Source organism: Anguilla rostrata, chromosome 9 (assembly GCF_018555375.3).
Source record: "Anguilla rostrata isolate EN2019 chromosome 9, ASM1855537v3, whole genome shotgun sequence".
Classification (NCBI taxonomy): Eukaryota; Metazoa; Chordata; class Actinopteri; order Anguilliformes; family Anguillidae; genus Anguilla; species Anguilla rostrata.
The window spans coordinates 50,933,313-50,944,792 of NC_057941.1; the positions used below are offsets into that span (position 1 = coordinate 50,933,313).

The 11,480-nt window shown below is 44.5% G+C and overlaps 1 protein-coding gene and 1 long non-coding RNA gene across 2 annotated transcripts in view; one reads left to right on the plus strand and one right to left on the minus strand.

Annotated features, from left to right (window-relative positions):
• The window catches only part of rxfp2a (relaxin family peptide receptor 2a), a 33,856-nt gene extending 26,325 nt beyond the window's left edge, over window positions 1-7,531 (minus strand). The window contains 1 exon segment of the mRNA XM_064352743.1: window positions 6,879-7,531. Within this exon segment, the coding sequence (XP_064208813.1) occupies window positions 6,879-6,969 (91 nt within the window). The 5' untranslated portion in view covers window positions 6,970-7,531.
• On the plus strand, window positions 7,514-10,047 carry LOC135264086 (uncharacterized). The gene is made up of 2 exons (XR_010332600.1): window positions 7,514-7,727; window positions 8,953-10,047. It is a non-coding gene; the product is annotated as an uncharacterized LOC135264086 (long non-coding RNA).
• Window positions 10,048-11,480: the final 1,433 nt, after the last annotated feature.

The window sequence follows — 11,480 nt, forward strand, 5'->3', positions numbered from 1 at the left end:
GAAACAAAGCCATTTAAAGGCAATTAAAGTGTTGCACTTCTTGTTCTTTATGAGCAGAGGCCGGCGAGGTCAACATTAACCAGGGATTAAAACAAACAGCATCAAGGCTAGAGAAAAGAAAAAAGCAGCGCTTGCATCTGCATGCCAGTTACATCTGGCGTAGATGCCTTGGGGGGTAGCTGGAAAAGAGCCAGCTGTTCAGACATGACAGGCATGACCGTCATCCTGCTCAAATACACAGACACGAGGGAGGATTATTACCAGAAATGTGGAGCCTTGAAAATGACCAGGCTCTTGGGCGAATGCGAAAACCTCCTGCTGCATTGGAGAGGCGAGGCCAATCGAAACGTGGGCAGTGTGCAATGATCCTGGAGCCACCCCCTACTGCAGTTTATCATCGCAGGGGAGAGAAAATTTAAAAATATTTATTTATTGTTGTGGTTGTTATTACAATTATTATTATTATTATTATTTTTATTATTATTATTATTACTGAGAAAGAGATTGAGGGGCAGTGAACCAAGCTCAGATAATGTAACGGATGAAGTAATTTTTTTTATCTCAGATGCTTCTGCAGCAGCCAGGCTGATTAGCAAGCAGCACAGTCGTATTCTGTACAGCACAGCTCGCTGACCCTAATGGATTCAGACGCATGTAGATTGATTTTGACAGCAGTATCAGACTCGCTTGTAAGTTTAATCTGTCCGAGCCTGGCTAAGTAAGACGGTAAAGTCCAATGACAGATCCATCTGCCTGACACGCACTGCCCAAGAGGGAAAAGAAATTGAGCATTATTTCCATAATTACAGAGACTGTGAAGCTCCTGTAATTAACAGCGCTTGAGATTTCCGTTGCTTTATCTTTGAAAACAAAAACGTGCCGCGTTCCTATCTGAGCTTAGAAATGGATGTGAGCATTTGAGAGTTTTTCTGAGAAGAGAGGTCACTCTGGTGATTGCCGAACAGTTCGTGAAGAAGAAAAAAATAAACAAAACGCGCGCACACACAATCATGAGACAAAAACTGAGGAAAGCAGCTGGATGGATCTAGGCTATTATCCAGCCACAAAAAAAAGAAGAAAAAAAAACTACCAGTTTCCAGACAGGAAACAATCAAAAGAGGGAACATCCCAAAATTCCACAAGATAAGACTTCCAGGGAGGACTGTTTGGAGTGTACCAAATAAACCTATGCGCAAGTTCCGCCGTGCCAGTTTAGTAAACAAAATGACCGCGTTCAGGAAATCCGAGCGCTCAACGCCGTTTGCTAAGGTTTAGCCTCGTGTGCGCGCGCATCTCTGTTTAGTCCCAGGGTGCAAGCGAAGAGCGAAATCCATTCCCATTAAGAAATACGCTGCTTCATGGATTTGCTGTCATGGAGTGAAATACCACCCAACAGCCCACCTTGAAATAGAGGTTCTGATTGAATTTTGCTGTCTGATAATCTCTCCTAAATCTGTGATGATGTTTTAGAGCTTTGTACATGGAGCCACAGGCTGCACAAAAATAAAAAACTACCCCGATGAGTCACATTCCGAAACATCGGAGTCTTTCAGCCTCATCTAAAAAAAAAAATGTATATATAAAAAAAGAAACACTGGGATAGTTTAAAATGCTCTGCAGCATGCACAGGCCCGGTAGTCCGCTCGATGTCCAACACAGGGCCATTTCAAATCAAATGCACCGTTAAACGGTAGAGAACTGAGATATGAGTGGGGTTAGACTATAGTACATTACATTCGGCATTATGTAGTCCAGGAAAATTCACACGGCTGTATTTGTACCTTTCTCTGAACGCAGTCAGATATTTACTGATGCAATACTAGAAGTACCTATCCTGAAGGATTTTTTTTACAGGTTACTTATAAAAATGCGAAAACTGATATAAATCATCATGCTCAACCGCTTAGAGTAGAATGGTGCACAAAACCAATGATCGCAGTATATAGCACTAAATAAATGCTTCACGTGCAAGAATAAGGCTGCAAAAATCTGCTTGTGCACCTCTTTTATGAGCAGGGGAGGGGGGATGCAGGAGACATCCCTAGGCAGCCCAATTTGTGTGTGCAAACAATTTCTTTTGTACTATAAAATTAATGCACCATTCTACTGTAAGCGGTTGAGCGCGATGAAACCGATTTTCTAATTTATTGTACATGGGGCGAGACTCTCGGCAGAATGTGAATGTGGGGGTGGGGCTTCCATCCGCACCATTCTTTCTTCTCTTCCTCCACTTTTCTCCCTTCCCTATCCATCGCTCGCTATCCTTTCTACCTGTCTGAGAGGGGGCAATAAATAAACAAATCCATCAATCATCTTATACCCGCTTATTCCTGGTCAGGGTCGCGGGAGGAGCCTATCCCAGCATGCATTGGACGAGAAGGGCAGGAATACACCCAGGACAAGTTCGCCAGTCCAATGCAGGGCACAGACACACACACACACACCCACACACACACACACCAAGACGAAATTCAGACTGTAACCCTAGCCTGCATGTCTTTGCATTGCACCACCATGCCACCCTAAACAAATAAATAAAGGAGGACTGTCCTGCTTTCCTTTTGGGGCAAAAAGTTAATCATACAATGATAATAATCATTCCTTATTACTCATACAATCCATGCTGCTACGGCAGAAAATCAACTGAAGGTTAATGAGAATTAAACCTGCAACCTCTGGGTCAGCAAGTCCAGCTCCCTAACCATTATACTACGTTATCATTGCAATTGTTATTATTGCTAAGACATTATTAATTGTGTTTCACCGTTAACAAAAAAGCTGGACAGTCCTGTTCGGTTTGCGCCCCAGACACCACGCCCCATTGACCCCTTATGGGTCGGCACAAGCATAACTGAATACATTGTTCATTTAGTGCAATGACGACCCTCCGCCCCCCCCAATCCTGGTCCTGTAGAGCCACAGGGTCAGCTGGTTTTTGTTTACAAAAGCCAGTTCAAACCCATTAAACGAGGTGAGCCGAGTCAGCTGTGTGATCAACTGCGTTAACCGATCGATTGCTGCGCTTCTCCAGTTCTGAGTCACAGCAAAAAGCCAGCAGACCCTGCGGCCCTCCAGGACCAGGATCGAGGCCCACTGATATAATTGCTACGGTAGTGGGGTTTTTACAATTCCGAGATTGCAGATCCAAATGCCAGGAAAAGCCACAGCCGTCACACTCCAGAAAAGGTGTTTTGCTGAAGTAAAATATTCAACTGAGGAAATTTATACGGGCCATTTGCAAATTGAAATAGGAAATTCCACCATGACGGTTTTCATTTGGGAAGCACAGTGAAGGAAATAGTTATGCACATAAACATTATATAACGGTGAAATCATTTATTTATTTATTAATTTTTGCCAGGCACAGGGAGAAGCGTTATGAAGCCATTTAATAACACTTCAGCATCATAGACTGTAATATGAACAACCTTGGGGAAACACTCTCCTATGTAACCGTTAATAAATCAACCCCATTCACTTCTCTTCCAAATAAAAAAAAAAATCAGTCTGCCCTGTCCCTTTTGGTTGATATTAGCTAATGCATTGGCTGCCATTTGTATTTTCCCTCTTGAACCCCCCCCCCCCAAGCCATAACACCATCACTAATTCTTCTAATTTTGCCTTGATAAGAACTGTGTCAGACAAGCAAAGACATGGGGAGAGGTGGGGGGGGGGGGGCACTTCCAGCATCTCCGTAAAAAGTTTCTCTCAAAGACAAATAACTAGAGTGCTTGAAATACTACACACCAGCAAAGATTCTTGCCTACAAAATCAATTTACACCAGTATTCACAGCATACAGTCTGATTGCTTGTTTTGACAAGTGAAGTCTAGACTCTGGTGAAGGTCTGTGACCAAGACATTCGTTTTCCTTGAATTTTGAGTGTTTTGTACTTGATAATAAATCTATATTTCTGCCTGTTCTTTGGATTTCATCCATTTTTATAAACCAGGCAGCAGGTCTTTTATATTCGTCCACTTGGAAGTGCTGACTAGTTGACACGCGGCACTGGAAATTCACAAGGATCTCAGGGGAGTGTTTTCAAACGTATTTTTCTGTATTACTCACGTCTAAAAAATTGAAGCATTTCTAACCCGTGCCTGACCCAGGCCTGGTCCTGGTAAAACCGCAGGGTCCTGGCTAACTAGCAAATTAACCAGACGGGATGGGGTCCACCTGTCCTCCCAATCTCTCGTGCCCCCCCCACCCACGTTCTCCTGGTCTACCCTCCCATTGGCTCTCACTGGGGGCGTGTCCCTGGACATTCCAACACACCACAGGGGGTGTGTTCTTCTGGTGAGGAACGGGGTAGGGGTAAGGGTATGGGTGGGGGATGTGGGGGTGGGGGTGGGGGGGGGGGGGGTGGGGGGTGCGGTTTGTCTCGCTTTTTCGTTTCCAGGCTGCTTGCTGCAGACTGACTTTTATGAGCAACTACCTTCTGGGAATTGTGTTGGTCTTTGTGTTTTTTTTTAAATGATGCATTCCATATAATATATAAAAAAATAACAACTGCACAACTGAACATCCAACAAGGACAGCGTTGCCAGATTTCGGCGGAAACACGCTTAGCCAAAATCCCACCCAGGAAGCCGTTCCAAACAGCAGTCCAAATGCTAGACAGGGTCTCACTTGGTGCCAACACAAAATTTGCCAAAAAAACAAATAGAGGAACAGTTCTGTGGACCTCTGTCACAGCCTTGGACAAAGCACAACAGCTGTCCCCAAAACTGCAGGCCGTGAGAGGGGTTGCGATAGGTCACTAAAATGCATGTGGAACAATAACCTGAAGGATTATCATCATTTCCCATAATGCACAGCAGTCAGACACTGCACCAGCTACAGAGCACGTGCAGTTTCACTGGTGCAAAGGCTTGTGTGAATGTGTCACATACTGCGCATGTGTGTGTGTGTGTGTGTGTGTGTGAGAGAGTGTATTTCACCTTGAAAAGTCTCCAAATGAATCAGCATGCAGTTGCAAAAGGTTCTTACAAGAACCAAGAAACGTGAACACGTCAGTCCACTGTTCGCATCTATTCATTGGTTGCCTGTTAAATTTCAAATTTAAAATTGAAAACAAGGTTCTTCTTCTGTCTTCAAGGCCTTCTTCTGACTTCAAGGTACTGCTCCAGAATATCTCTTTGGACTACTTATCCTTTTCCCTTCGCCATGACTACAGTACTTCACAAGTCGCTTGCCATTTGGAGATACAGAGAAGAATTAAATCTATACTGGACAGCAGGAGCCTTCTCCCGTTTTATGGAATAACCTCCCATTTCATGCCCGGGATTAATACGCAAGCTCCCCTCTTTAAGCGTTGGCTTCGAAGCTGACTCCTGAAGTGAATCCTACAGTTAAAGATGTGCGGGAAGGGTGCGTGAAGACCAAAGATCTGTCTGGTGAGCTGCACTGACAGCACTGATGTCGCGTCACTGCATGCGAATGCTTACTACAGTTCAGAGCAGCATTACTCCAGAGATCCCTTCCCTTGTGTTGTCTCTCCACATCTGTCTGTATACTGGCCTCTCCGAACTCACACCAGCCATCCACCGAGGTGAATGCTCATTCAGAAACTCTCCTAATCAGAACAGCAGCACTGACAAGGTGCTTTCATGAACTTGTGACACTGGAGCAAATTTATTTTTAAAAACGCATTTAAAAAAAAAAAAAAACATTCGCTTACAGCCCACAGTGGGTATCAAGATTACTAGTTTATTTTTAACATGCCCTGTCTTGTTGCCGAGCGTTGGGGATTCATTTTATAGCAGTTCAGAGCTGTTCTGTAAAATAACTACGAATGAAAAGCATCAAAGACCTGTTACTTTTTAGATTATTTTCAATATTCATACACGTTTTTAATCCATTTCTGCTAAAAGGGAAGAAAAAAAAAAAAGCTAAACAAATTTACTTAGTCACTTAGGGAATACCAAGTCGCATTTGTGCCCGGGACAGAACAGGGTGTGCGCACGAGCTGTTGCCATCTACACAGCTGAATGCAACGTAGAAGCCATTTGTGGTCTTCTGAGGGTTCCGAGGACAATCAGGTTTTTCTGAAAAATCAGAGGCGCATTCGCTCGCAATCTGTCGCCCGGTGCAACGGCGAACCGCGACGTTTAGTCGGTAATTCAAAGGCTGATCCGTTACAGTCTGTCCTAAAAATTGCGTACCAGATCTGTCGGCTGTAACAAAGGCTTCATTGTTTCAAACGTTTCCTGACGAAAGTTTTGAAGTTCATCAGGCTGGTAGCCCACAAGTTTCTCCTTTAAAAGAAAGGTTTAAAAGCTCGACCCGGCGCATCGGCACATGCAAGCGATGTCGGTCTTGCCTATATGGTCCATCACTTCGCATCCAGCAAAGTCCATCAATGACTTTTTCCGTTTTCAAATAGGTTATTATGCCACAGGCTGCTGCGGAAAGTCAGAGCGTGCACAGCTGCAACGATGGAACGAGCGTAATTAATTACCCAGGGAGAAAATGGAACGCCTGCAGCTAGATCTACTTTTAACTCTTACAGTTCTGTCAGGTACAAAATTGGGGCATCGTGCACATCATGCAATGGCAATCAGCAATAGTGAAATGCAATGTATGTATCTAAGTCTGTATGCATGGGTGTGATAGAGATAGATAGATATCATATTTTGTTTAGTAGTAGGGCAGTATGAAGATACAGTGATGATAAAGGATTAACCACCATCGTGGCAATTAGATTTCATGAAAGATCAAGGAGACAAAGACCTACCCTTTCACTTAAAAATCACCCTGAAGAAAGTTGAATATTTTCTACGCATGCACGCTGGGTTGAAACGTAAAACTAGACAATTGAAAAACACAGAAAATATAAAAGCCAAAATTTCAAGTTGCACATTAAGTCTTTGTTTTACCTTTCAGTGATGCTAATGTCAGGTGGATACGCAATAAAACCAGCGGAACATCCCAGCGCAAACTCGACACTCCAAATTTAATTGATCCCATCGTTCCGTGTTTTCATTCCAGGTGACAAACGCACGCTCCTCGTCTTTCTGGGCTTCCAGTGTGTAAGAATTCACCCAAAAAAGGACATGCGCACGGGAAAAAAACACGCCATGGTGCTCAGCTAATTTATTTAAAAGTCTGGAGCTTAAAAAAAACAAAGTCTCTTAAAATAGAAGACATGTGGTCGGCTTGTTTTCTGTCTCCATTAACTCTGGAATGGGTGGGAAAGAAGATGATATCCGGAGGAACAAGACTGAGTGAAGTCACCAGCCAGACCGTTTCAAAGAACGCTCGGGGCGCCGTTTAAGCGACACGGCCACGTCACAGCTACTCCACAGGCTGCTTTGACCAATCCGCGTGAGCGTAGTCTGGTTTGCGCTTTCTGTTTATTAAAGTACGCTGGGCTAGACGACCGGCTATTTTTTGTAACACTGCATATAAGAAATAAAATAAACGAACTGCAATCAAAGAGCTCAATCACGGCCTCGTAACAATCAGAGTGATTGCCTTGTCCCAGTGTGCGCAAGCGAGTTCACTTGCGCAAACGCGCATGTGTGGACTCGTGCATGAACGACAAGGATACTTTCCCTTCTTTGATTACGTCGAATTAGTTGATTAGGGTTAACACGTGGGCAATATCTTGTTTGCCGGTGAGACAATTGGAAGACCTGTGGATCTGAGGAAAACAAATTGAAATGACCTGCAGTTGTCTAGTCCCTGAGCTGGAAGAAGACAGACGAATTATAATTACAAGTGGTGTGTAGCTGCGTAAATGGTTCATATTTCATTTACATTTTACCTGGTATGCCAGGAAAGCGAAATGAGCCGAGGTTATGAAGTGCGAAAAATATGATACGTCCTCGAATTAGAAGCAGAGTAGCGAAACGTGCAACGGTAATTATTTCATTTCATTACGCTATAACAGATTTCATCATGTTACACCATATCATGTCTTGCATTCATTAAGAATCAAAGCGGATGGGTGCTGATCCTGGGCCAGATTAAGTTTTTTTAAAATTATTATTTGGTTTTTATGGATTGGGGATTACTCCCAGCCAGACACTTTAGCGAGTAATTGCGTAGGACTGGGTGTTCAATCAACAGCTGTGGAAAGTGACCGTTCAAGATGGTCAACCGTGAAGACCAGCTGGAACAGCAGTTTTGCTAATAATCAGAGTAATAGTAAAACATGGCATTCTCTCTCTCTCCGTTCAGAAAGTGTTTTGCACACAGTGAATTTAAAACTCATTTGTATGCTACTTGCTTTTGAATTGTGCCAAGCAATTCTACAACAAGACTGCATAAGGCTGTGTTTCACATCTCGACCAGTTTCATATCGCATTGAATGCAAATGACAAAATGAGAAAATAATGAGATAATAATAATAATAATAATCAACAGAAGAACACTCTTTTCATTAGAATAGACCTCAGGAAACTAAATGGACTTTGTTGGACGGAACCCATGCGGTCTCTAATGGATTACGAATACATTTGCACATAAATAACATTCACGAGGAGGTTGCAGAGGATTCATCAGGCCGCATTGAATGCAAATGACAAAATGGCCGTAGTGCATGAACAAGAAGGCTGGGGAATGCTCTCTACGGGGCGGCTTTTTAAAAACAACAACAGACTTGATTCCTTTTTGGAAAGAGTGATTCATTAGTCGGTTGTATGTGTTCGTGCATTTACATTATTACATTACATTATATTGCATTTATGTAGCAGAGGCATTTTTTCTGCTGTGTTCATTCTTAATTATTGTTAATTTATTTACTTTGGCTGTTTCAGCCCTCTAGATGGGTTGGTTTTTTTTGGGGGGGGGGGGGGTGCCCAACATGGGGCTGAGCATCTCCAATTCCCACCCTAATTTGGAACGGCCGATCGTCTGCAACCGATGGCTATTCGGGAGAGTATAGGTGTCCATGGTTCTCCTCTGAAACACGTGGTGTAACCAGCTGCTTCTTTATGCACCGCTGAGTTCAGCCAAGCTCACACAGTGTGGAGTCGGAGGAAGACCTTTCATATTCTGGCTTGATCATCACCAGGCAGCGATGAAACGGGACCCCCTAATCGACTGAACCCCGACCCGCAAACACACATCGCCCTGTGGAGCTTCCAACCACAGTGGGCACCGGCACGCACCACAGCATGGTGCCTTACCCGAGTGAGCCACCTAGTAAGAGTGGCCTATTTGGTAATTAGGTAATTACTGAATCTGGCAAAGATATGGTAATGCCGGGAGAGAGTTGAAAACTTCTCCTCCTGAGAGGGTGCGGCTCTCCCCCACATAGAGAGAACACCCAAAATGTTTGTAGATATTCATAAAATATTCAGAAGAGCTCACAGATACAGTAAATCCAAAATTCAAATATAGGGCAATTACTGGAACCCCCCCCCCCCCTCCCTCTGCAGGATCCATCAATAATCCATCTGCAGCCCACACACACAGTCAGTAACTTTGTTCGCTCTATATTTCATTTTGAACGCGTCCTCTTGACTGCCCCACTGGTCTGTAGGCCTGGGATGGCTTCAGCACCATGGACAGCGGCCTCCTCACCTACAATGCAGGCTGAGCATGGCTGAGCTTCCCCTGCAGACCTGCACAGCTGGGGATGGTCAAAAGGCTAATCTGCCTCAGCTGCTGAGGTTAACCAAGCTTAGCTTTTCCGAACCTGCAGGATTTCCCTGGCCAGATGTGCTGGATTTGTATGTCCATTTATTTTTAGTTTTTTTTACCCATTTAAAAGTGAATAAAATGGCATTGGGATTATTTACCAATGTTTCTGTGTTTGGGGTTTTCACCTATTCTCACCTGTCACACCTGATGTCATGTCACCCACTTTGCTAATTCTCACATTGTAAACAGTGGTGATTACTTCACTGCTTTTGGCTGCTGGGGGGTGGAATGGTTAAGGTGACGTTTTAAAAAGGTCCCCTATTGGGACCAGTTTTCAAAGCTCTGGTACAGAGCCTGGCCTTTGATTTGGCCCCTCTTGCCTCTGCCTTTGCTGAAATTAACACCCCCCCCCCCCCACCCCACCTCCCACCCCCACCCCCGCATCGCCCCCCACCCTCCTCCGCAGGGCACATCTCCAGCTGCAGGCCATGGCTCTGTCTACCCCTCCAAAGGCCCCACCAGCACCCGAGGGTGGGGGGGCGGGGGTGTTCTGTCAAATCTGCCAGGAGGGTGCCTGGGGGAGGGGATTGGAGGACCCAGCTCCCTGAAGTCTGACTGCAGTTTTGGGCATGCAGGGGGGTTGTGGGGGGGGGGTGGGGGCGGGGGGTGTCTCCAGGGATCAGACTGAGCAGGATTGAAAAGAGAAGGCAAACAAAGGGAAGGAAACAGACAAAGGTAAAAAAAAAAAAACAAGAGAAGAGAGTGGGAAGAGAGAATGACAGAAAGCTGGAGCCTCAGAGCTGCCAGGTGTATTGTTCGGCGCGCGAGCGTGCCTGGCACTTTAAAGGACATCCGCGGGGTCCTCTCAGCACCCTGCGGGGAACCGCACACACACACAGCGTTACATAAGAACATAAGTAAGAAACACGACAGGATCCGCAGGGAATGCTTCTTTCACATAGAAGTAAAAGAGCTGGAGAAACAGGTTGACTCTCAGGAGGTTGGGATTCGTAGAAATGTCTTAATAACGATTTCCTGAAAAAAATTACACAAAAAAACTTCATTCACCGAAACACATTCGAACGTGTTTTAATCCAAAGTGGACAATGAAGCATATTTCCACAAGTAAAAAACATTCAGTTACTAAATTCCGTGAACAATCTTCACCGAAGGGCTTTTAAAATAAGGTGAGGCGTTACATGGCTGCACAAAGCCACTCTGCTCAGTTCACATTTTGCTCACATTCTGTGGGTGACCTTTACCAAACCAAGATATCACCACCGGTGTTTGGGTTGATTAAATAAGACTTGCCAGTCAGGGCCGCTATTTTCAATAAGGCTATTAATAGCGAAAGGGAATTACGAAATTTAGATTTTTAAATGTTTGCATTTTCATGCAAATGAAGTGGAAAAAGTGAGAAACGTTGATGGAAATTACCTTTAGGCCAATCGAATAAACAAATACGAAGCCATGAAAAAGAATTTGCCCCTTCCTTCCTGCAAATACATAAGAACACATCTAACCAGAAATATGTACAGCACAATATTAAACCACCAAAACCAAAGTAACCTGTTTATGTTTTTCTTTCATTCAGCCCTCTGCAGTTCACTGATTGACCTTGACCACTTGACCCATCGTCTTCATAGCACGTTTCAGCAGGACTTGCTGGTCCAGGGTCAGTTTTGCCTTTTAACTTATAATGGTAAAGGTGAGGCAGTAGACCGGGAAACTCTGATCCCGGATTCGTTCTCCTGCTCTCGAGATGCTATATGAACAATAGGCCCTGGGACTCCAGCCGGCGGTGCCATCCCCAGCTAACTGTGATAGCAGCCGCAAGCTAATCCATCCACAGTCACCAAGGGGGGGGGGGGGGGGGAACAAAACCATGC